This window comes from Electrophorus electricus, chromosome 10, assembly GCF_013358815.1.
Source record: "Electrophorus electricus isolate fEleEle1 chromosome 10, fEleEle1.pri, whole genome shotgun sequence".
Lineage (NCBI taxonomy): Eukaryota > Metazoa > Chordata > Actinopteri > Gymnotiformes > Gymnotidae > Electrophorus > Electrophorus electricus.
Genome location: NC_049544.1, coordinates 9980403 through 10007524, shown reverse-complemented (window position 1 = coordinate 10007524; position 27122 = coordinate 9980403). Strand labels below are relative to the sequence as shown.

The window sequence follows — 27122 nt, the reverse complement described above, 5'->3', positions numbered from 1 at the left end:
TATTTGATGTCAGTTAAAGAAATTGTGTAAAACAACAACAACAAAAAACCTTTCAAAAACTTTAGTAATTAACTTTGTAAATAAGGGGTGTATTTTTAAATAAATCTATTTTCTTTACTGCCCAAATAGCCAAGCACACCTTCTGTGAAGTTAATACAATAGTGTGGTTTATTAAAAACCTACATAAAATGGAGCTGTTGATAGGACTTAAAGTGATATTAAGTCGCAATTAAAAGCCTACAGTGGAAAGTTTCACACAAGACTTTGGTCGTGGACGTTTTAGATGGATCAAGGTGTCATCGTCAAGAATAAAATCATAACTATATTTAAACATCTGTTCTTGAACTCTGGTAGTGTGCTGAATCGGTCAAGTTCACTCTTAAGAACGCAAGAGAAGTCTAAAAAACGTTAGTGTATCACCCTAAGTTTGTCCCCCTCACTGCTGTGCAGCTGTGGCAGCGAAATTGATCAATAGGCGGCGACACAGCGCAAAACGCAGGCTGATTGTCCACTGCAAAGTACTATGATTTGTGGAGTAATAGTCCACAAAAGAACCATGCTCGGTTGTTAGTACATATATTTAGTTTATGGTAGTAGTGACTGTCGTTTTGTAAGATTTCTGTTTCATTAGTGATATATCATTAAATGTTATTCTCTGAACGTTTTCAAACTCAGACTGGAGTAATTAATATTTTAGGTTGGCAATCAATTTACGTTATTAGACAAAGAGATAACTCATCTTTATAAATCAACGAAGTAGTGGCGGGACATACAATCTAAATAAATAAAACCAAAACAAAATAAAAACTGGCGAACTGGGAACTGGTGAAATCCTTTGTTACGCACACAAATGAGAAGAGTTTCTAGAGCTCCACTGCGAAAATAACTGATATGAATAGCCCCTTGGGGTGACTGGACGTTACAACACAACATGCATCAGACGACACTTAAAAGATTTGATTGTAATTACACAAGAGTCGGGTACTCTTCTGTCATACAGAATAACGCGTCTCTCATGTGAACACAAAGCTCGTGGGTGAGGTCTCTTAAAACTTTTGTTATTCAGTGTTCACTGTACGGTTGTGATTTATTTGGCAAAGATGCATATCGCTAGTCGAAACATCTTAAGGCATTTGTACATACGGAAAAGTGTCTGAATTGATCTCCAACGTATAAATATACAAAATAAAGAGACGCTCTCATTCAGCCTGCACGCGGAGAGTGAATCCCGTCTTCACTCTGACCAATTATCTGCAAGCTACATTTATTGAACTCTACATCGCAGGCGCGTCATCATTTTACAACCGGTAAGAGGGCTGAGCATATCAGTGTATGAAAAGGATTTCAACGAGCGGAATATAGTCGCGAGGAAAACATGCTGCAGGCGACGATGCGTGAAATTCTGAACATAAAATGAAAAGGTGTCTGGAATATTTTGGACGGATTTCCTTTATTTGAACTATGACGTGTCACCATATCAATAGGCTAAGAATGAACGTATGACTGTGTACATTACATTGTTCAGTTCACACTGAAGAATTTGTTTTCAAGGATTTATCGCTGTTTCGTGGAGATAACATGCTTAATTGGAGAGTTATTTACTTTTGACGTCTTTCACAGCAGTAAGATGGAACTTTTCCGAGCACTTACAATACATTGCATCTTGGATGCTTTAGATATCATCTGTTGCACCCGGCTTAATTAAAAGCACGATCATCTACACGTTGACAAGCCCCCTCATCACTGACTGCTCTTGATTTGGACTGACTGGAAAAGGATGCTTGGAAGATTTATTTGATGGTTGGTGATGTAAATTTAGTCTAATAAAAATGCCTAAAAATGTTTCATTTGGTGCAACGATTCTTACACGTTGGATACTGAGCTTGCGAGCTTTACATTCAAAATTATGTGTTTCTATGCTCCTCGGGTACCCTACGATATTCGCTATTCTTCTATTTAAACAGACAGATCGACTGTCAGGTAGTGCGCTTTGAAAAAGCCATCTCACCTCACGGAATTACGCCTTCATCAAATTTACCAAGTACGCTCTTTAGCTTAGATGATGATGATGGAGGACGACGAACTGGATGCGCATCAGGTTGATATCGACCCAGATTTCGAGCCACAAAGCCGGCCTCGTTCGTGTACCTGGCCAATGCCTTGTCCGGATGACTTTCCAGAGGCAGAAGAGGTTAATGGAGGTCTTTCCCTCGTAAAGGTGGAACCGGACAGCGTCACATCTTGTAAAGCGGGAAGAAAGAGTGTCGCGCCGACAGAGTTGAAGCATCCAACCGGAGCACCAGCGCCCACCGCACCGGCGCTCCCTTGTTTGGCAGGGGCTGCGCTCGACGTCGCCGGTCAGCTACGCAAAGCAAAGTCATCTCGGCGAAACGCATGGGGAAACCTGTCTTACGCGGACCTCATCACTCGTGCTATCGAAAGCACTCCTGAAAAAAGACTCACCTTGTCACAGATATACGACTGGATGGTCCGATATGTACCTTATTTCAAGGATAAAGGAGACAGTAACAGCTCGGCTGGATGGAAGGTAATAAACACGTGTATGTCTTTGAATTTAGTCCGAGACTAGGCTGCTAATAAGCACCTGATGTGGTTTTGCATTTAAACATTCTTCCATTTAAACATGCTGCTTTTTAAAGATTTGCTGTTGGAGTTTCCCAAAGTTAATTACAGATGGTAGTGCGGGGTTTAATAATATTTCTTGCTTCCATTAATAGATGGCAATGGTGTTATTTCGATGACATGCACAGAAGACAAAATAATAATTCCAAATTGAACAAAAAGCAAAACATCTGAAAGAAAAAAAAAATTAAATCATCTACATACAACCGAAATTGTTAATGTGTTTTGTAATGATATGAAATGAGAATGTTTAGGAAAAGGACTGAAAAGTAAATTCTCAGTGCTCTTTAGATTGGTCAGGGTGACCTTAAACTGAGGGCAAAATCAACAGTGATGCTCTTTGAAGGGTGTAGTGCTACTACCATGGCATACAGAATTTAGTGTACATCACCTGCCCACTTCTGTCCACAGCTCATACTCCACTATCAAAACTCATCTAACTTTTCAAAATGTTTAAACAGATTATCCTCGTGTTGTAGGACTAGATCACTATTCATCTTCTTCTAAAGCTCACACTCTCAGCAGAGAGCAAGTAATTACATTTCTGGATTCATATGTCCTGCATGAGTTTCCATTTTCTAAAAATATTAGTATTTACATTTTTTTAAATAGTATTTAAAAATAAATAAAACATGCCTCAAAATATTAATTGTGATAATTGTTAGTGTTAGTACTACTACTACTACTGATTCTGCATGTGAACCTGCACTGCCTTGCAACTCAGTCCTGCTGACAAGGTCCTGCCTATTCAGTGCTTACATGCTCTGCCAATGAACATTTATTTGGTGCAAAGCATGAGGGGCATGTTTTTGTTACTCAGTTATGTGTAGGAATATTTAGCTATTCCATTGCTACCTAAGTGAAGTGACAGTGATGGGCCAGACTTCTATCCAGTCTCTTTTCACTCAGTGTCAGTACTATTGGTTAGGCCATTCTGAAAATGTCCACTGATGGGAGACAAATGCACACTGAAGACCCCACTATGACCACAGTGCTGTGGCTCACCACTTTGTGGGTTGTGGGGAAAAGGGCATAAAAACAAGTCTACAAGTGCTCAATGCACGCTTAGTTTCCTCAGGCCTAGTCACTTGGGCCTGTTGTGTGTTTTATTTGTGCAGGCTGTGCTGAGGTGTGTCTACAGGTGTCTGAGCTCCATTATCCCTTCACTGTGACAAGATATTGTGCTACTCAACCACAGAATGCCCCTGTATCTTTAGCAGGACTGTCCCAGCATGGACTTACGTAAGGGCAAATTGAGGGGTTTGACACGATCACTGCTTGTCTACCAGTGCAGCAGTTATTTTCAGAGCCTGTCCAGACACAGCCTAAGCCCAGGTAATGAAGGTGATTAAGCATGATGTTAAAGGCATGCTCATATCCCCTTATAGCTCTGACCCCGTTTCCGGCAGTCAAAATATAAACACTCACACTGCTAGCTCAAGGACATACCCTGAACTCAGTCCTATAGGCTAGAGTTTAAGTGTCATGGAAACAGACAGTCCTAAAGAGGTTGTGCTGCAAGTTATTTGAATGTGGCTTTTCTGTTGGGTAAGGTCTCTCAGCAGGGTGAGGTCTTAGGACGTGTCAGTGGTCTTGGCCAACAAACTCCCTTAACTAAGCTTGTTGTGCTGAATTCCTCATTGGTGATTCATGAGGGATCTTCTGTCTTACTTACTCACCAGCAAATTAGCCTTTGGAGTCCCTCTCTTGCAAGTTATGTATGGCCACATTATAAGGGACCACAAACTAACTCCTCTGGTGTTTAAATGATACAATGAAATGCTGAAATAAGGTGTAAAGGGAAATCATTTGGTTTAATTTGGCATATATTCCAAGAAGAACATTACAGAATGCATAAATAAGATTATGACTGAACTTTGTTTAATATTTCCTGTGTAAATCAATGGGGTTTAGGGCTCAAAATAAAAAGTGCTATACCAATAAAGATTACTGTTTCCTGTAAACAGCAAGTAACTATTAATACCTGTTTATTTCTAAGAACCTTGTCTTAGTCTTAATTGCCTTCACAAAGGCCACCACAGTTCTGCTCTTGTTTGTGATCTCTGGTTAGAGAGGTCAGGTGCATGTAAGTCTTTTATTTGTATTAGTGAATTTGTGTTGAGTGTGTGTGTGTTATGTCTGACTGACAATGCTAAGGTGGTGATGTTGAATTGTCTAGATGTGTGTGTAAGGGGAACCTTTGATCAGTGTGACAGCATGCCATGGCAGCAAATTATTTGCTGCTCAAAGGACTTTGTTAATTTCTTTTGTGTGTATATGAAAATGTAAAGGAAAACATCTAAAAACGAATTTTTAGTCATTTTTTTAATATTTGAAAGAATGCACTCAGATCATGATTTTTATTTATTTATTTTTATGCAATACACAGCATTTAACTTTTTTTTGAAAATATCTGAATTTATTTAATTATGTTAGAGACTGTCTTCTTCGTGTACATCTTAAAGGGAAGTAAATTAATGTAAATAGAGAGGGAGAGAGTATGTGAATGTCTGACTCCTGGCACCCTGATGCTAGGGGGATGCAAGGCAGGTCAGATCGGGTGCCAGGCAGTCAGTCAGATGCTCTAATCTTAAGTGACAAGAGCATTATTTATAATGTGTCTGTAGGTAAAAGCCTAGGCCAGCAGGGTCAGCAGCCTTCCACAGTGCACATGCCATGATGAGGGTGTGTGTGCCAGGAAGAATGAAAGACAAGGAGAAAGAGGTGCTGGGAAAAACATAAAAGAACTTGAATCTTCACGATTCAGCATACAGGAACTCCACTATTGTTGTTGTAGCTATTAGAATGTGCTTTTGCCATTTTTGTAAGGCCTTTTGTGTAGTCCATGCTTTCAAGGTGGAGCATTCCTTTTGAATAGGGTTATTTAGCACTCTAAACTGTACGAGTGAATCTATGAGCACTAGTAAGAACTCTATTTTTAAGGGCAGAAGATTGAAAGTCATCTGAGGCCTTGTCTGATTCATATTATACAGTCACTAGCGAACACAGCTAAGGAGTGCTGGAAGTAAGGCAGTGCAGGGAGAAACACAGAGAGGTTTCCTGGCGAGTGTGATTACACAGGCCGCATCACCCACTGGATCATGACTGAGTTCCACCCTGTGTCCTCCTGCCTTTCTTCTGGCCTGCTCGCTTACCCAGGGTGGTCCTTCTCTGCTTTCCACAGCAGGCTGTCCACCTAATCCCGCTCATCTGGGACTTTGGGGAAAACGGATGAGGTTAAGTACCTCACACAATGGGGCAGCGGTGCTGACCGGACTGGACTCATCTGAGCCAGTAGTCACATGCTGCTTGGTTTCGTGGTGCGTTCTCCTCCCTAGTCTTCAAAGCCATTCGTGCTCCACAGATTACACAGGATGTCACAGAGCTGTGATTATTGTAGCTCTACTACAGCCAGAGGTGAAATCCGTATTCACAATGAACTCGGACACAAATCCCTGTTTGCTGGTCAAAAGGCTTGCATCAATATTTGACTTACTCATGCATATTTTATGGGTATTTATGCATATTTGACTAGATTAATGTTTCCCATTCCTGATCCTTGAGTACCTCTCCACTGCATGACTCATCACCCAATTAACAAGCCCCTGAAATTTCATTTGCTGTGGTATCCAAGGGCCTGGAATTGGGAATACTGGGCTAGATGACCACAGAGTGTATTTATACAGTTTTCACAGACTTCACAGTTGTATCCTCTAGGTCCCAAGTTTTTGTGCCTATTGGCTGTTGACTGAATGTGATATCAGAGGATTAGGCAGTTCTGTAGAATACTTCGGAAAATAAATCCGAAGTTCACAGATTCCCTCAGAATGCAGGAGAGAGCAGTTTTGGTCCCTGGCTGCTGGTGTAGTGCCTCATGGATTTGTGCACATCAGTTTTGATGTTTTTTGGGATGTACTTGCTGCTTACCGCCTTCGTTGCTGCGTTTTTGCTGCGTTTGGACAGACTCCCACAACCACATAGTATAGCCTTTTCCTGTTAGTATACTCAGATTCCCTGGAGCCCGTGCCTTGCTCCCCCTAGAATGCCCCCTAAAAAAAAAAGAAACTCCCCACCATGCACATGCAGAGTCTCACCTTGTCCCCCCCGAATTCGCCCTACCTTTGGGAGAACAGCAGTTCTACATCTGTGTCATCCCTCTCTGTCATTTTTCTCAGAGACCAGACTTTTGCTAGGGATTTCTGTCACTGTTCTGAAGCTTGACTCACATATTGGCTGCAGGCAGGGGGTGTGTTGTGGTGTTTTTGGTGTTTGCCTCTGTGCTGGTGCTCTTTTTCTGGCTCTTTGGATGGGACTTGGTGTGCCAGGGACTTTATGAGCACATACTAGGAGGGGTAGCAGACTCTCTGTGCAGCAGAGGGGCCAGGCTGTGAAATGGAGCAGGCAGGCAGCACACATTGACCCAGCACTCTGAGAGGCTGCTTATAGTGGGAATGAGTGTCCAGCAGTTCATTGTTGTTTCTGCCCAATTTCAGTGTATGCCGTGTTAAAGCGTGTCTCTATTGTGTGCAAATTCCAAGAGACTCACAAATAGAAGAATGCGGGGGGCCAGCCAGATGGTGGTAAGCAGACCCCTGAGTTTGTGATAGGCCCACAGAGCCATAATGTGTAGGCCTCGGGTGCTGCTTGCCTCTCGGCACTTAACGATATTTTCTAAAGTTGGTTCCCCCCCCATACACACACACACACACACACATACACACACACACACACACACACACACACACACACCACACACACACACACACACAGGCATGCTCAGTTTACATCGAGTGCTGGTGCGGATGCGCCAGCATCAAGAGGACAGAGAGGAAATTCCATGGTGGTTGGGAAGTGGTTTGGTTTGGGAGATCTGCACAGTTATCCAGACCATCAATCAAGAGTATGGAGATTCCAAATGGCATTTCATAGGGAACAGCCATGTCCTCAGAATAGATCTTCCTCTTCTGACCACTGGCAAGCTGGGCCTGCCTAAGGCCATCTTTTAAAAACCCTCCAAGAGCAGGCATCCTAATGGAGCTCAGGAAATGTATTCAACTGGACCTGAACCAAGGACAGGCTGTTCTGCCGCTGAAGGTCTACGAAATTATGCTGGACTCAATAAGGCTTTATGTGCTCCTCAGAATATTTTTCAGTCTGCTGGTGCTACTTTTAAACATTGTGAGTCACCACATTTTTATGAAATACGTGTGCATGAATCTACAAAAAATTAAGGCAAAGGGTTTTTTCTAAAGATCCATGAAATAGCATGTGCAAGACAAGAGGGCATTATTCACTACACAAGTGTGTCTTTTTGTGGGTCTAAAGGAAGTATTGGTAATGTTTACATTGTACTGTATATTTGTTTTTACACCATAGTGTTTTCTTGTTATAGCATATTTTTATATGATTTTATTGATAAGGTTGCACTACAAAACACTGTGATGGTATGGGAAATTGAGCTAATTGTAGGAATCTCTGAACTACTGAAAAGTGTTTAATCAGATTCTTTTTGTAAACATACTGACCAAAAATGGGTCTATTATATCTCTGCCCTTCTGTTCAGTGGCTCTTAGGGTTTCATTTTTTTTTGTGTATATGGGCACTCTGTAGATCATGAAGGTTTTGTGTGTGTTTCTGCATTTTCGAGTCCATAGTGCAAGTGTACATGTCTGTGTGTGGGAAAAAGACTGTGAGCATGCCTGTGTGTGTGTGTGTTTGCGTGCGTGTGTGTGTGTGTGTGTGTGTGTGTGTGTGTGTGTGCACGCCTGCGTGTGTGCATGTGTGTGTTAGTGTCCATGCCTGTGTGTGAGACACCGTGTGCCTGTATGTGTATATGTGTGTGCGTGCATGTGTGTGATGGGCTCAGTGGGAGACTGGGTCCTGGGGGAATAACTCTCATTAATAATTCAGACGAGGCTCATTATCAAGGCAGTGCAGATTTCTCCCTGATTTCACCTTAATTGCAGGCAGCCTGCTCCACTCAGGCAGTCTGTAGTCACGCTGTGCTCCCCTTTTCTCTCTCCCTCTCTTTTCTCTCTCTCTCTCTCTGTCTGCAACACACGCATATGAAAAAATAAATAAATATATATATATATATATATATATATATATATATATATATATATATATATATATATATATATATATATATAAACATAAACACACACACATTTCTGTAATTTTGTTTCTGAACATTGAACCAATAACAATGAGGTAAAATTGGAGAAAATATTTCTGTTATGTGAAGTATATAAGAAACATTTTTGATTTGTAATCTGTCAGTTCTAGGTAAGTGTACATAATTGTATAATCTTTTATTTATTTATATATATATATATATATATATATATAATATATATATATATATATATATATATATATATATATATATCACTTAGTGCTATGTAGTTAATCTAGTGCTATGTAGTTAATGATACCTGCATTCTCAGTGCAGCTCCAATGATTTGATTCATTTGGCCAATGAAGAACATTCTACTTTTTGCCCCTTCATGGTCACTTTAGTAGTATGTTGTGGTACAAGGTGAAGTACCATCCACTAAGGCTTTGGAACCAGTTAAGATGCTTCTGTGTACTTCAGAAGTCAACATGCTGTTTCCATCAGCAGTCACATGATCAATAAGGACAACCAAGCAGGTTTCCTTGGCTACACTTATCCTTGTCACCATATTTTACAGATAAGGTGGTAGGTTTTAAGTAATGAGCAATTAAACCTCCTTCCTTCCTCATTCCATCAATGTGGTACCAGTTAATTGTTGTCCTTTCAATTCATAAAAATGTTTTCTGGCACTATTTGTAGCAAACTGAAACATGGGTTTCTGAATGCTACATTTGCAGTCACCTCCAGACCTTTTGCTAGCTCTATTGTGCATGAAGCAGTGATGCAATGACGCAACTGGTCAAGAAACACCTGAGCAGCCAACTGTTCAACTACTCTTGGTGCCCTAAAATAGTAGAACTATGTTTAAAAAAAAAACCTGTGATTTCAAAAATGGTTCTATCATAGATAAATATATTCCAGTTAAAGCTGATATTCTGCTTAGTCATTGTTTTATTTAAAATTTAATGTGCTGTAGTACAGAGCCCAAAGCACAAAAGCTGTCACTGATAGACTGAACTGAATGTTAATCCTTGACCTGTACTTCTACATGTATACAACGTAGTCTGTATGGTAACTATATAATGAAACTGCCTTTGCTCCATAAAGAATATGCTGCCTAAGATGACTGCTCCCTCCAGCATGTGCCGGCTGTCTCTCAGCTCAAGCCCACACATGTAGCGTGCAGTATATTTCTGTGTACCTGTCACAAGTTGGCATTTCAGTTAGATTATTTAAAGTAATCACAGCTTGTTTCTGGACTTGTCTCCTCACAGAGACGAAATGATGAAACGACTCCATTCTTCTATTCTCAGGCTCCCACAAGAAGCTAATCAGTCCAGCTACTCATGTAGTTGTGCAATTATGTGCCATGGAAATCCATAATCTTCTTCCTCCACTGCATTCCTCTGCCTCTACTGTTGTGCAAGCTGCCTCTGAGTGCCACCACTAAACCTTAGGGCATTCCAAGTTCAGTCTCGATGAGTGCAGTTCTGCCAAAACTCATATTTTTCTTATGCATTTTGTGTGATTTTATTGCACTTCTCAGCGCATGTCTCCATTTAGGGTCTGGTTAATTATCACCATACTTCTATGAAATCCAGAGTAGAGTTAGTGAGGAAATATGAGAATGTGTGAGTGGAGTGTAGCAGCTGGCCGGCACACTTCTGTGAGTGCACTGCCACGTGTGAGGATTGATTCTGGGTCAACTGCACCGCTTTGGCTCTTGGGCTGCAGGCCAGTGCTGACTGATAGCTGGTCATGCAACTTTCCCACAGGGCCTGAGGTGGTGATAAACCTTGGAGTGCATTGCACCTCTTCATTCTCTCGTGATGCCTCAAATAAATTGAGATTAAGGCCAGGCAGGCTCTCCGAGGGTTAAAAGAGGAGCTACTCTAGGCCTGCATTCGTGAAAATCCCAGAAGGCTGATCTCAGGCCAGGATTGATTCACTATCTGTCTGGCCTCAGTCACTAAGTGCTAAGGAGCATAACTGACCCAGAACCAGTGCATCTCAGCCCCTGAGCTGCAGGTGCAGGAGTGGTAGAAGTATATGATGTGTGACATCCCAATGGCAGTGTCTGCAGTAGAAGGGAAGTTGAGGGAGCACATGTTGACTGTGTTTCATATGAGAATTGTTTCACCTTATAACATTCCAACGCTCTCTTTTTCTGGTATCTCTGGTGCCGCTGAAACTTTTCTTACCCATGAAGTCACTAAGCCTCAAATGTAATTTTCCCATAGCCTATTGTCTGGGGCTGGCACTTTGTTTTTTTGCATGAGACAAATTGCCATTTATTGTCAGTGGAGCTGAGGAAAAGAATGCACAGTGAATTACTGGAAGGTGACAGAATTCAGGCAGTGATGGACCATGAATGCTTGCTAATGGTTGCTAGGTACTGTATTAATAAAAGAGAGCAGGTGCTTTTTTGTCCATTAGGTGACAATTCATTAGTTCTGCTTTATCATTCCTTATTTCATCTTCCATCTATGTGATAAAATTGTAGTAATCTTACTCCATTTCATGCTGAAAATGTGTAAAAGTTCTTGACCCTATTTATTGTGATGGGAGGCGAGGCAGGATACGGAGACGAGCCGTTAAGGATACCGAAATGTTTATTAACACAAGACAAAACCAAAACGCGAGAAGAAAAACACTGAACATGAGCGACACGAAACAAAGCAGGCACACAACAGGCTCAAACGATGACTATGGTGAGCTGCAGCCCAGCACACATTGGTCAAACACTGACAAAGGCTATTGACAACACAGAACCTTAAATGCATACATTAACAATGGAAAACCAGGAACAGGTGTGATGCACGAGAGTGGTGCGGCCACAAACACACAGACACACACACACACACACACACACACACACAAACAAACATCACACAAACATAGGGAGGAGTCTAGGAGGAGGGGGCCTTGCTGTGACATTTATATTGTAAGCATTTCCTTTAAAATTTTAGCACATTAAGTGGAAATGAATTTCAGTCAGAGCTACATAAATATCACCTCCCTATATTAACTAAAATAAAAGTAATTACTAACCAGTTGTTATTATTAGATTTTATAAATAATTAATTTCCACATGATATTTTATGTGTATGGATTTCAGTGCAACCAACATTTGAAACTTTCTGCTCAAATAACAGCACACCCACTTTTCTGGGAGAAATGTCCAGTCAGCCTCCACACTGAAACTGGCCTGGTGTTGCTGTTGCTGACAGTGGACACATAGCTTTAGGGCAGGAATATTTAGCTGGACTAGTGGTTTGTGGCTGTAGCATGTGGTCAGTATTTGGTACGGGCACCCTATGAACATAATAGGAGTCAGTGTGAGGCTTTGAGAGTGGGATGGCTTTTGGCTTTAGGAGAGATAACGCTATGGAAGCTTTCTTTATTTTACAGGTTCGGCTCCTTAAGGTTTTAATGGGTAACTATTTGGTAGGAGTGTGTTGCCTCGGCAGTAGGTCAGTATGCCTGGGTTTTTGGGGGAGATGACTATGACTCTGGTGGTGGAGAAGTGCAGTCCTAAGTGGATTTGTGTGTCAGTTTGATGAAAGTAGGTCAGGACTAGAGCTTGTGTATTTAGTATTCCATCCGTGTGAGCGCTGAATTCTGAGCCGGCAGATAGCCCCACATGAACTCGTGTGGTCTGCCTCTCCCTCTGTTCATCTTCCCCTACTTATTCTTTTTCTCCTCCCTCTACTTCTACTCTCCTCGTCTTCTTTCCTCACACTTTTCCCAGACTTCTTTTCTCTCTTTTTTGCCCTGTCTCTTTCAGTATTCGTATCCTCTGCAAACTCTGAGAATCTATAAATCCCTGACTCATGCATCCATCTCTCTTGCTCCTGCTCTCCCTCATACACTCTCTTTCTGTCTTTCTTTCACTTTCTAATTCAGATGCTGTCTCTATCACACTTTTGTGTGCCGTATAGTGCGTTGAACCTTCTGAGCCCTGCCCCTCATAGCGCTGCTCCTGTCTGGCTGTGTGAACACCTTTCCCCAGGAGTGATGCTTACGGACAGCGGCTCTCAGTCAGGCACATTTACAGCTCCTGACAGGGAGCACAACATTTCCAGCACTTTCTCTCCCTCTCCCCCTTCATCTCCCTCCCTCTCCCCCAGCCCCTGAGACTCACCGTGGCTGATGTCTTGATCTGGGATGTTGGTGGACCGGGTTGAGCAGCATGCAGTGTCCAGAGGGCTGGAGCAGGACTGTGCTGCAGGCTGATGAAGACCAGCAATAGGATGGTGGTGGCTGGTGGAGGCCGTCCACAGACTGGCCGAGGCTGGCCACAGCCTGCAGCTGTTCTCTGGCTTCCAGCACCTGACAAAGGTCAGAACATCTGGCCTGCTCTCCATGCTGCTGCATGGCCTGGATCTCCACTCTGCATGGAGGGGAATGTGGCTGGAGAACAGGGTGCTGGCCGCAGCTGCCATAATGATCCCACCATGCTGGGTTTTTTGAGTTTTTTTGAACAAGGAGAAAGAAAGGAAGAGAGATGTGGCGAGAGACAGAGGGTGAGGGAAGGGGGAGGAGGGAAAGAGAGTTCAGTTGCACTTCAGCTACTCGGCACACTTCAACTCAAGTGTATGTCCATTAGAGCACCTTCCCCCTCCCCTCAACCTCACCCCCACCACACCCTAACCCCCCCCCCCCCCACACACACACACACACATGCAAAGAGTTACAACTGCAAACTTACATGCAACCTTCCCTTAAGTGTTCACTCACTGACTGATGCATGCGTTTTCACTAGACATCCAGATTGCTCCGCTTCCGGACTAAATTAATAATTAGATGAATGCAATAACACTTTCTGAAAAAAGGCCTCTCATTTAAGCAAAAGACAGGTGGCTGGGGCAATGTTTTAGGGCTGTGGAAAGGAGTGAAGTAATTCTCCTGCCCTTCTGAGTTATTTAGACAGACAACCATGGAAGAGATGATAAAATATCATTCACAATGGAGAGTTTTGGGGAGTGGTGTGTAAATTTGGAATGGGCTTGAGATAGTAAACTCATTCATTTAATTGGGTGCTTTGTGTGTTCGCCTAAGTGTTTATGAGAGAAGGGCATACCCTGTAGTGAGCTGGCAGGAGAAATGAGAAAATGAGATGGCATACGGTACAAGGGAGCTTGGCATGGGGGGCAGGAAATAGGTTAGGGCTGATGCTGGGTGGGTGGGATCTGACACATCATTGGTGGACAGCTATAAGAGGGAGCATGTGAGTGGTGATGGAGGTGGGCTCTTCATCTCCTGAGTGTTGATGAGCCAGGAACAATACAGCTGAGACATAGACAATTGACAGTGTCCGCCAAAAGTGGTGTGTGCGTGTCTCAGTTTGTTTGAGTGAGAATATATGTTTACGTATGTATTAGTGAGTGCGTGTGTGTGTGTGTGTGTGTGTGTGAGAGAGTTTGTCTGAGTGTGGATATGTGGTGGGGGGGGGGGGGGGGGGGGGGCACACCCTTGCTTGTCCTTGTGTTGCTGTTGCACCTGGTAAGTCACATGATCCTGGCGAGACTGAAACACAGTATGCTCGCCCGTCTGCAGTATTTAGTTCACTTTAAACCTCTTTTATGATCACTTGTTATCTGACCATGCGTATGTCAGGCTTTTACATTCGAAAGGATCAAGCAAGTTCATAGAGATCTGTTTTAAAAATCTTGGCAAAATAGTTTTCTATGTTCTTTCATTGGAACATGTAGAATACCTTGTTCACTGCGTCCCCAGACAAAAGTCTTGGAAAAGCCCTGAACTGTGTCTGAAAACAGGCTCTTGCTTTGAATGGATTTGATGCCTATGAAGTGGCCACATGGGGATCCTCCATATTCACTTGCCAGTCTGCTGACATAAGACAGTGTTTGCTGTTTTGTTTGTAAATGTCAGATATGCTACACACAAACCACAAGAGAATAATGGATCACAGAGGCCACTGAAGAAATAGCAGAAGAGCAAATGAAGAGGTGGGCTTGGGGTACTGGGTGTGTATATCTGCACCATAGAAGGTTGATGGAGGAGTGAGAGATAGAAGACAAATTATGGCAAAGAAGAGAAGACAGAGAGAGACAGATAAATGGAAACCTCAAAAAACACAAGACACAGAAAGAAGAGGAGAGTTGCAGGAAGTTGTGTTTTGGCACAGGCTGGAGATGGCAATATATGAAAGGATAAAGGGATGAAGAGAGGGGAGATGAAGAGAGAGATGTGGAGGTAAGAAAATAATGGAAGTAGGAGAGAGAGCGATGATTGCATGACTGAGAGGAAAGTGCACTGCTGTGTGTATAATACTCTCATGACGGATATTAAGAAGAGTTGGCTTCCTTTCCAAACCTGCTCCTCTTTCTTTTTCTGTCTCTCTCTCTCACTCCCTGTCTCGCTCCCTCTCTGCTCTCTGTCCATCTGCACTAATGATCCTCGCACCCTGTCACATAGCCAGGCTGAGTGATGTCCACTGACAGTATCACTCAGGCGGAAACATTGCAGCCCGTACCCAGGAGACATCACACACGCAATTGCACGCACACCCTGTACCGTTAGACATCAATTTCACAACAAGCACACTGTCAAAATTCTAAGATATGCATACACCTTGACCCATTTGTGCAATATTTTGTGGCTTTCTGTGTTCCATGTATCCCAGCAGACTTGATGAGATCATTCAACATGCAGTGTACAGTTTTAGCCAAGATGTAGTTGAGATCACAGGCCCACCTGTTTCCTCTCTGCCCATGCTCGGGCCCAGTTACCCTACTGGACTTGCTCCCCTACACTAACAGTTGGTTGCGGGGGAGGGCAGAAGGTTGGGGTTTAAGTCACGGCAGCCCACTCCTCCAAAGAGACAGGGTGTTTGTATTTGTGTATGTGTTTGTGTATGTGTTTGTGTATGTGTTTGTGCGCGTTTGTGTGTTTGTGTGTGTGTGTGTGTGTGTGAGTGTATGTTTGGGAAGGTGACACAGGGGGCCCTGCAGTCATACGTCACAATGTCCTAATCCTCCCTCTGCCTGTATGCTAATGGGGAGCCATCATGAAGATGGAACAGCTCACATTCCTCTGCTTCTGCCTACGATCCAGAGCAGTCCATCCACATCACCTGGCCCAGTGTTAAAAGTCTTCTGGGCCTCCTGTAACCTGCCTTAGATCACTTCTACAAACAAGCCATGAACAACATTGAGAAGTGCATGTGTATCTCCTGCATTTCTTTGCAAACTGGACCACTTTCACATCATTCTTGGATAGTTGCAGAGGTAAGTGGTAGGATAGCTAAAGCTGTGGACGTGTGTCCTTGTTTAAAATACTGCAATAACATAAATTAAGGGGTTTGAGGATTTACTGTGGTACGAATCCATTTATCTTAACTGTTATGTCATTTACCTCCACAAATGTGTGCTCTGCGCTTAGCCAGAGACATTAGGTGTAGAGGTGACAGGCCACTCTATAAAATATGATTAGAATAGCTCATAAGGTTCTACAATATCGTGATTGCACTATGTGAACTCTTTATAAGAAGTTTAAAATAAGTAGCTAGCTAACATTAGTTACATTTCAATATAGCTGGCATTAGCTAGCAAGCAACAAGTGATTCGTTTGTATCTCGTATCTTGTATCTCCTTTGTATCTCATTCACAAGTAGCCTACATCAGTGTCATTTAGGTGGATGACAGGTAGATTATCTGAAGTTCTTAGCTAAAGTCAAAAATACACAATATTTATAAAGTATTCTATTTTAAATATATGGACCACATTTCAGGCTCTAAAGAAAACTGTGTTTATTTAGACAGGGCCACATGAATGATGCATATAATAAATACCATATTTTGTACCACAACACCTCTTTCAAAATAGAGAAATTTACCCAAGAGTCTAAATTACATGCAAAAGCCTTTAAATGAATTGTCTAGTAGGATGTATTTTTAACCAATTTATTAATTAACTACCATTTATTGATTAATTGAAATCCATGAAGTACTGTGAAACCTACATATTTTGGCCAGGATGGATTATAAATAATAATAACAATAATAATAATAATAATTAGATACAGAGCCTTCTTGATTCCCAAGAAACCACCTAAATAACACCTAAAATGAAATTGTGCACCTATGATAAGTGAGCCAATTAGTATCTGCATTCAGACTCAGATAAATCTTACTGCCAGGTGAAGAAATTAAGACTATTTTTAGCAATTGTGTTCACTGAACTCACTGTTGCCTTTTCCATAATTAAAGATATGTTTCAAGGACAGTTTGTTAGCTCTACATAGTGTCTGCATAACTTTATTGTTTGCTCCTACTGTCATATGCTACAGAGCTTCCAAAAGCAAGTACTTTTAACATGCTTTTATGTTCTTTCCTAGGCATTAAAGCACAGAGCATCCAAAGTTTCATAAACTTTCTTATCTCTGTACTGATGTAACGTCAAGATCAACTTTCATGAAATGTGCAAGAGAGCTAATGTCATTGTCACTGTGAGATAAGCAATCAGAGGTGACTCAGGAACAATGCTCCTATTTCATATTGAGGCTTCATGTCTACAGTCCCTGAGGCGGGAGAACGAGGGTCAGGCTAGTGTGTGATTGCCGCAAGAACTTGGGCTGCTGTTATTAAGTTTTCAAGAGATTGTAAAAGGGCAGAGCATACCCCAACATTCATCTCACACCCTCTTAGAGCACCATCCAAATTTCCTTTACCTCCCCATCAGGTGCTCCTACGGGGCCATTAGCCATGCATGCTCCCTCTCATTAGTGGCCGAGTTTTACTTAAGCCATTGGACTCAGCAGTCTGTGGCCACAGTGCCCATTAATATTTTATTAGCTCCCATCGAGGAGCTGAAAGGCAGTTGCCCCTTTTGGAGTGTGGTGCATCCATCCTCTCTCCTTTCCCATCTTCCATCTCTTCTGTCTCGGACAGCCCCCATTTTACTGCTCCCACACTCTTTTGCCCCCTCTTTCTCTTTCCTCTCTCTCTCTTGTGTACTCCCTCCACTAGACTCTAACTCAGTTGTTTTGTTTTGGGAAAAGAGAGGTTGGGCATCTTCTTTTTCCCAATTCCCTTCTGATTGTATAAAGGTAATCCCTCTCTCTTCCCCTTTCGATGTCTGTCTGCACCTGCATATCTGCCTGGCACCCTCAGTTAACTCTGAAACTAACTGTTTAAAATCTGAGATTTGATCAAAGTGCCTTGATTTAACAGCAAGGTCTGGCATTATCATTACAAGCTGATTTGGCCCTGGTTATGGAGTATTGGAATGTGTGAGATAAAGAGCCATTAATGTCAAAATGAGAAGGAGAGAAATGGCAGTTTTCATGTGATCAGTGTACAAGCCCCATAAGACTGCTTCTCCTAAAATGTATCACATTACATTTCAGTTCAACAGTCTTAAGCCATGAGAACCACAGACAAGGAGAGCAAGAGTAATTCTGTGAACACTGCAGAGAGCAGATCAGCTCAGGCTGCTTATCAGTGGGATCAGTGTGTAGACTGAGGTGAACACGTACCGGGACGTGTGTGTGTGTATGTTTGTGTGTGTGTGTGTTCCACTGAAAACTTCTGTGTTTGATACAAGTTTCTGAATAAAACTAGTCCCTGATAATAGGATCCTAGGGTGGGCAATGTGAAAATTTGCTATCAATATTGTAACATTAGATCACAATGCACCTTTCTGAGCATGTCATAGATATCATTATGTACAGAACACTTACCAAGCCAATATTTCATTAAAAAAGAAATTTAGACCAGTTGTAGAGAACCTGTGATCAACACCAAATTGATTATGGGCTTTCTATAAATGATGTCATCATTACAAATTAAAGATGCATAGCAGTAAAATTTACCAGATTTACCAACAGTTTGATATTTCCACCTTAAATCTAAATAGTCTTTTGTAAAAAGAAAATTAATAAAATAGTAGAAAACAGTATTCCAAAGACTAATGTGACACTGCTGTTTGGCTGCAGTATTGTTGTCTGTTCCAGCTTACAACTTATTAAACCCCAGCAATGTTAAATATCACAATGTTCATCATGTATCATGAAAATCTCTCCAGTATCGTAATATTTTTTGCTACATTGCCCCCCAGAGGATTCTCTTTCTCCTTCTCTCACTTTCTATCTTACTCTCTCTCTTTCTTGTGTTCTCTCAATCCTTCTATTCTATACACCTCTTCTCTCTTCCTCTCGCTCCTCCCCCCTTCCTACTCCTTTCTCTCTCTTTCTCTTCTACCTCTCTCATCCCCCCCCCCCCCTTACTTCAGTAAACTCCCCCATGTCACTCCTTGGGGAGGGATAGTTTGGCTGGGAGAAAACTGGCTGCCATGGCAACAAGAGCCCTCCCTTTCCCATGGGTCTCCTTAGCAACTGGTCGCTGGTAGTGCTGTTCTAAGAGGACTCAGTGTGTCGGGCGCATGTGTTCATGTGTGTTAGAGTGTGGTGCAAGAGGTTGCTGCTCACCTTCACTTGACTTGGTCATGGCATACATGTGTGGGCATGCCTGTGTGCTGCTCCGGAACATTCAAAATTTGTTTACTTATTGGCAGCTGATTCTGATAATAGCCAGGGCACCATCACAATATCATCAATATAAATTGGATGCACATATTAGAAAGGGTCTGTGAGAATGACTGCAGTGCATCAGTGAAGCAGGTCCATGTGCCTGGCTGCAACAGTGTTTCCTCAAGCTCTGAAACTGAAACAATTAAAGTGATGATTGTATAAATTTTGCATGCTGAGCACATGCCTTGTGAATGAGTTTCCTGCTCTGGTGAAATTAAATTAAACCCTGAGAATGATCTGTATTAAAGTCTGATCAGAGTTGTGCGCTGACCTTTAGAATGTGGGAAATGAGATTCTTATTACTATGAATGAGATTATGATGAGAAAGAAGAAAAAAAAAAACGCTGCCTGCATTTGTCTCATTGTTACTTGTCTGTCTTTTTGTATATGGCAGATGGAGGTTGCAATATAATCAAATCCACTGCATGCTGCCTTTGGGCTATTAAAATAGATCAACTTTACTCTCTCACACACACAGACCTGTGCACAGATGAATGCTTACAGCCCCACCTTGTAAAATCCAACAGTTAAAGCATGTTCAGAAACGTGCCTGACTTAACAGAGTATATGGCAAGCTCTGTGGAAAATGTGAGTCGAGTTTGCAGAGATGGTGTGTGTGTGTGTGTGTGTGTGTGTGTGTGTGTGTGTGTGTGTGTGTGTGTGTGTTTGGTTGGAGCAATCAGAAGCTCCCACAGGTGCACTACTCCTGCACCTGTTGTGTGAATCCTCCCTGGGGGTGGAGAAAAGGTCTGCAGTGATCTGGCAGGCCAGCGTCGGAAAAGCTGTCCCTGTGCCGTGCTCGTGACGTGCTCCCATCAGCTTTGGAGTGGGCTTGAAGAGGTGAGGATCCCAGGCTGTTTCCTGGCCCTTTCCACCAGTAAGGCACGGCCACTCTTGTGCCGGGCTGCGGATTTTCCGATCCCCTGTCTGGCCCTCAGATGCTCGCCTAATCTGGCGCTGCTATTTTTATACTCCCAGCCCACAAAGGCCAGCATCCACACCCAGCCACCCGTCATCCACCCAGCCTGTAGAAAGCACAGCCTGGGCTCTGCAATTAGCACACAGCCAGGCAGGAATCACCCACCAGCCCCATTACCCTCCCAGTAGAGTGGCTCACTCTGCTTCTGTCCACAGAGATGTGGGGCAGACCTGTGCATCTTCACGTTGTTTTCTGCTGTTAATGCAACAGCACTTCACTCTCACTAGAAATGTTACGAGTTGCATGATAATGGCTGATGATGAGTTTGTATGTAGCATTAATACATACTTTCAGTTCTGTCCCCCTTGTCTGTGCAGTCATGGTGAGTTAATAGGCAGACGACATTTGGTCTATTAAAAAAAAAACTGTGATTAAATGCTTTAGTTATCATTAAGACCATGCTTTACATTGTTGTTCTGCCTATTTGTTATGTTATAGGTAAGCCTAGGAGAGAATTCTTGTCTGCTGTTACTGTGCTAACTACATGGGCTGGATTCTATATTTCTATGCTTTAAGCAGATCCTCTTGCCAGAATCCCCCTCCCTGTGAGAACTGTGTGAACACCCCCCCCCCCATTTCCATTAATCTGCACGCCTCCGCATTCTTTATTTCCCTTCAAAGGGACAAGCCCAGCCGTGACATCAATCACAGGATGCGAATATTTATCCGCCGCTAATTTCCATCAATAGCCTGGAGACAGGCTTAGCTTACAAAACTCATTCCCGTGCTGAACAAAACCTCTTGCTTTAAGTCGCCCCCCACTCCCCACCTCTGGCCGTTAAAAGAAAACGTTTCACAATAAATTCAGTTAACGCTACCCTCACCCCCTAATACACGCACACACACACGCACACACACGCGCACACACACACACACACACACACACACACACACACACACACACACACACATTCAGTGTTTATCAAATTAATGCAGTTTATAAAGAGATAGCCATTGACGATATATATAATGGCTGCTGCCTGCCTGAAATGGCTTAATAATGACTGGTTGAAGAATGCTGGTCTTGTCTGGCAGATGCTCCTCTGTGTGGCAGGGTATAGCATCTACCCTTTGTGTAGTAAAGTTATTTGAATTGGCTGAGTGGTTTCTTCCTTTTGTTCCGCGGTTCCGTCTCACTCTCGTCAAGCAATTCTTTTCGTTGTGATTATGCACCCAGCAAGTTGGGCCTAAATAGTTTGACCTGTTTCCTCGGCCCTCTTTGTGAGCAGCCTCTTGAGTTTGTGGCGGCGGGGTAGTTGAAGGGGTGGGTCTTCGTGGAAGGGAACTCTATTGTGTTGCTCAGATGGTTCTCACAGTGGGCCCCAAAAGTGCCCCACACTCCCATCCCTTCCCCCCACACAGCTGCCCCGTGCCAGTCTGCAGAACCACAACTCAGCCATGGCTCTTGGGTCACTACACCTATCCCAAGAAGCCAACACACATACTCCATCAGGAAGGGTGGCAGAAGGGCAGCTGGCACCCAACCAGGCTTGTGAAGCAGACACCATCACAGAGCTGACATGGAGCTTCATCCTGTCCATCAGAGTAGATGGGGCCCATCTCAGCAGGAGCTACATCAGCTCTGGTTGGATGTAGGTAGGTTGAGTGAAGCCTGGATTTCCTTTCACACAGCAGTCCTCATTCTTATTGTCATGGTGTAATCTGCTCTCTGAAGGACTATCACGCTGACCTTGAGTTCCCCACAAACTGCTATTCTTTGTCAAATTGGTTGAATCAATTCTCAGCATTGTTTTTCCCTCTCTGAATTTGAACCTGGATGGGAGTGTACTATCAAGCGGGAATCGATTTGAATAGGGGGCACAAAATAGGGATAAGAGAAGGACTGGGAGAGGAAAATTCTCTTCTCTGATAATGGGCAGCTACAAAACTCTTAATTATATATATATATATATATATATATATATATATATATATATATATATATATATATATATATATGCTCTTGGAAAAGAGTGCGAAGGCCATCTGTGTACGAAAAAAAGCGCAAATTTGTCAGACTTGGGAGGTAAGGTGGAAGGGTCATAGGTCTTAAGATCTTAATCTTGGGACAATAAAGATGGGTGAGGAGATGTGGAGGTGGAAATTGGACAATAAAAGAACTATTAGGCCTGCATATGCTAACGAAAGCTGAGCTCAAACATGGGCCACTGCTGGAAAACTGTTAGACTCTCTTCCGTTGAGCAAGAGCTGTATTCTTTGTTTTCTGCTTACTTGATTGTATTGTCAGCCTCTGGGGTAAGCAGAGCTGTGTTTTGTGTGTGTGTGTGTGTGTGTGTGTGTGTGTGTGTGTGTGTGTGTGTGTGTGTGTGCACATGCTTGTGTGTTTGTGTGTGTGCATGTAGTTAATTAAAATTGTCTGGAAGTGTTTAATGGTGGGAAAGGAGGTGGGGGATCTGATTTTATGGCCTTTGAGACAGACTCTGTATTCTGTTTAATATGAGCAGGCAACATCGTTGATAGTTAGCTGCTTGGTCTACAGCTGCTCCGAAGGTGATGGGGGGGGGGGGGAGTGATTGTGGAGGCCCTTGGACAGACACTGAGTGCTATTTCTAATTCAGCTCCTGCTACACCAATTAAAACTGATGAATAAGATATATTAAACCATTTAGTAGACTTAAATGAATTAGGCACCCAGTGGTTTCCTTCCGATATTGTTTTCCGAACCAGATGAGAGTAACACCAGATCATTCATTCTATACACTACAGACATTTCCCCACAAGATTCTGTGCATGTATTAACTCTATCTCTGCCCTTACAGTGGGATCCACCCAGCTGGGAGTGCCCATGAATCAGCTAGGATTAGTCTCGGATTGTGGGTGATTATGTGAAATGGAGCAGGGATTAGTAATGATTGCCAGTTTCTGGAGGTGTGAAGGCCATGCACAGCCCAGATACCCCTGACTCATCCTCCAATTCAAGACCTTTCAGACAAGCAGCAAGACATTTTAGAGCATGCCTGATGGACATGAGAAAGGTGACAGGGCCAGATCAAGAGTCCTGATCTCTGTCTGTGTCAAGAATTTAAGAATTTAAATGGGGGAAAAAAGGGTAACAGCAGTGCTTTCAATGAAATGGAACATTGGTCCACAGAACAGGACGCACACTTATGCGAACGTTATTGGCACAAAATAGATGAAGTCTTAGGCTGTGATCTATAGTGATTTAGGAAGTGCCATGTTTTATTGAGCCTCTCGAGGCCGATGTTCTGAGCATCCCCTGCAAGCCGTACCACAGGCCCAGTGGCTTGATGAAAGGCAGTAGGGAGTTCAGCTACAGCTTCAAAAAGCAGCTCTCCCCCTCCTCCAGCTCTCTTCCCTCCTCCCATGCAAACCCCACATCAGATTCCTGCTTTATTTTGTCTTCACGTTTATCCTGTTGCTATGGTTACCCTCCTCACATTGGAGGTGCTACCTTGAGGAGCCATTCTACCATCACCTGACTGAAGATGCTTTTTTTTTTTTGGGCTTGTCAACATCATCTTAGTAGATCATATATATGCTGATAGATAGGGCGGTGACTTTCAGTGACAACATATTGTCTTAAATTATTTGTAAGATTTTTTTGTTTTAGGAAATAAAAAATAATTCACAATGTTATTAATTGTGTAATATACAAATGTGAGCAAACTGAATGAAATTCATAATGCCTGAATTAAAGAAATTATGGATTGTGTGTTGTTCTTTGAAAATGAATAGCTAGACATAGGCAATGTGTCTCACATAATATAAGCAACAATGTTAGCATGTTTTAATTTTAATTTGGTACTGGATACAGCAGTGGTGGATATAAAGTAGTAAAGACATAATAATGAGAATGAAGAAAGGTTCTTGGGGTGAATGCAGGTCACAAGGGTAGAGAGGGGGAAACAAGGAATATGTGGCAGGATCAAGTGGGAGGCAGAATCATCTGACTCCATTATCGGCATTCACTCCTGATTCAATCACTCAATACGTTTCCTCTCTCAGACTGAGAGAAGAGGCTGGCAAGGGGCCAGATTGGCACAGGCTTCAAGCACAGCCAAAGCCAAGTGCACTGAACCAGGGATTAGCCAGAATCCACACCAGGCCAAGAGAGGGATCCCCCATCCTCTGAAAAATCACACACCAGAGCAGAGTGTCTCATCAGTCAGAATACATCAGATTATTAAATCACAGAAGTGATTACCCTCCACACATTTATGAGATGCACATTTTTGTAGCCTTTGATGTCAAGTGTTTGGAAGACATGACGCATTCTTTTACAAATATTTTTTATTTGTACCAATACCATTTTTTGGCCTACATTATCAGCTGCATTAGAAAGAACCCTAGAGCTGAAACTTGTGCAGGATGACTGCTTCTTTGAAAGTTGATGTGGGAAGTATGAATGAAGAACCTGAAACGACCCAAAAGATATGACCGTGTGTATTCTTTTTTCCCTCTGTTCATCTACAGAACTCTATCCGTCACAACCTGTCTCTCCATACCCGCTTCATCCGCGTGCAGAACGAGGGCACAGGAAAGAGCTCCTGGTGGATGCTGAACCCCGAAGGAGGCAAGGTGGGGAAGGCTCCACGGCGCCGTGCCGTCTCTATGGACAATAGCACCAAGTACCTGAAGAGCAAAGGCAGAGTGAACCGCAAGAAGCTTGTTGGCAGAGCAGGGTATGGGTGCGGGCAGCGCGGGTGGGTTTCCATGGCTCCCCAGAGCAGGCTAGCCCGACAGGAAAGTCCATGGCAGGAGCCTCAGTCGTCGGCGAGGAGTTTGAGGCATGGGCCGAGATGCACTCCCGTGCCAGTTCCGCAGCTTCGACGCTGAGCGGTCGCCTGTCACCTATTATGGCGGAAGGGGAGCCGGAGAACCCAGAGGAGGGGAGGTTGTCCTGCTCCACATCACCACGCCTCTACCCCAGCCCTTCTAGCGCGCGCTCCCCTGCCACACACTGCCCGCCTGTCGAGTTGCCACAATTAACAGACCTCACCGGAGCCATCAGCCTGGATGAAGGCTACCATCACCACCATCACCTTCACCAGCCACCACGGCATAAGCGCCAGGCTTACCACTACAGCAGTGGGACAAAGGCCCAGGGCTCCTACTGCAGCCCGGTGTATGGCCAGCCGGGGGTGGGTTTGATGCACCACCAGTCACCCCTGCAGACCATCCAGGAGGACAAGACCTCCAGCTTCTCCAGCAACATGCAGACCTACTCGAGCACAAACGCCTTGCAGACCCTGCTGACCAGTGGCCCCCAGTACTGTGCCAAGGACATGATGCTTGGTCAAGAGCACGAGGCCTTGATGGTTCCGCCCAGTGGCGGGGTGGGCTCCCGTGGCCACCATCACGGCCACAACTCTGGGCATGGCCACAGTGGCACACACGACCATAACTCTGCTCACAGCCACAATGGCACCCACAGTCACAGCCAGCAACACAGCCACATCTCTGCTCCGAACACGGCCAGCAACCCCGCTCACAACCACAGTATGGGGCACAACCTTGGCCAGAGCCTTCAGCCTCATGGGCCAGCTGTCCATGCTCAGCCCAGTGTTGGACACATGCAGCCTTATAGCCATAAAGCTCCGTACCTGTACAGTCCCCCGGTGCACGCGCATCTTCCTGCCTCCACCACACTGCCCCCGAACCCTGCTGGCTTGCAGGGTATCCCTCAGGACTCCTGCCACCTAGCCACTGCCCCACACCCACATCCACGCCATAACGCATATCCAGGCCCACACCAGCAGGCCATGGCTGATGGACCATACCATCAAGCTCAGGGCATGGGGGAGGAGGGGGGCAGCTACCAAGGATACAACCACCCCCATCACCCCTACCCCCATGAGCGGCTGCCGGCTGACCTGGATCTGGACATCTTCCATGGCAGCCTGGACTGTGATGTAGAGTCCATCCTCCTCCATGACATCATGGACTCAGGAGAGGAATGGACTTTAATTTTGACCTGCTCCCTAGCACAGGGCATAGGGCATCGGACAGTGGGCTGTGGGCATGGGTGTGGGTGTGACCATGGGATCACAGGCCCACAGCAGAGCCACAGCAACCAGAGCTGGGGTACCAGGCTGAAGCACCATCAGGCCTCCAGTGAGCCTTCTCGGGGACCAAACTACCTATGGGCCTGCTCCCAGCAGGGGCATGCCACTTCCTTACAGGGGGATATGCACTGTGCTTGATTCACACATTCCTCAACTAAGGACAAAATCCAGGACAAAATGCCTAGTTTCCCTTTTCACATTCTGTACTGCTCTGCCTGTTCATCTCTCTGTGTGCTGTTCTGAAATGTGTATGCCCCCATACACCTTTTAAAACTCTGCTTAATGTCATCCCCCTTTGCTCTTGCCGACTGAACCGTGATGACAATCTCGACTGTGTTGCCCAACATTGCCTTCTTCTCCAGTCAAAACGAAACTCTCGAGCACTTTAACTGCGTAAAACAAATCCATATCTCACTCTCTCTGTGGGGAGCGGGCTCCCGGGCGGCAGGAGCTATGGCTGGCGTGTTGTTTGCTGCACAAATGGGGAAATCTCACACCCACAGGGGGCCTGCGTGCCAGCAGAAAAAAAAAGGAACAAATTTTTCTGTTCAGGGAGGGGTGTGTTGGTTGTTCAGCTTGCTTAATGAGCTGATTGAGTAGCATCCACAACTTTTATTTTCATTAGGCAATTCTTTAAGAGTTAGAAGTTTCCCTGTTTGGTTTTCTTTAACTTATTGTACTTACTAACCATTTATTCTTTAAAGAATCTATGTTTGTTTCTCAGTAAATTAATTTATTATTTAGTTATATTTCTTTGAACCCTGTGGTAGTTTAATTTGT

General features: G+C 43.8%; 1 protein-coding gene across 1 annotated transcript; it reads left to right on the top strand.

Moving 5' to 3' along the window:
• The first annotated feature begins 1421 nt into the window (after window positions 1-1421).
• foxo6a (forkhead box O6 a) lies at window positions 1422-27122 on the top strand. The gene is given in 3 exon segments (XM_027027216.2): window positions 1422-2548; window positions 24751-24981; window positions 24984-27122. Coding segments are annotated over 3 exon segments (2217 nt in total). The 5' UTR covers window positions 1422-2059; the 3' UTR covers window positions 26481-27122.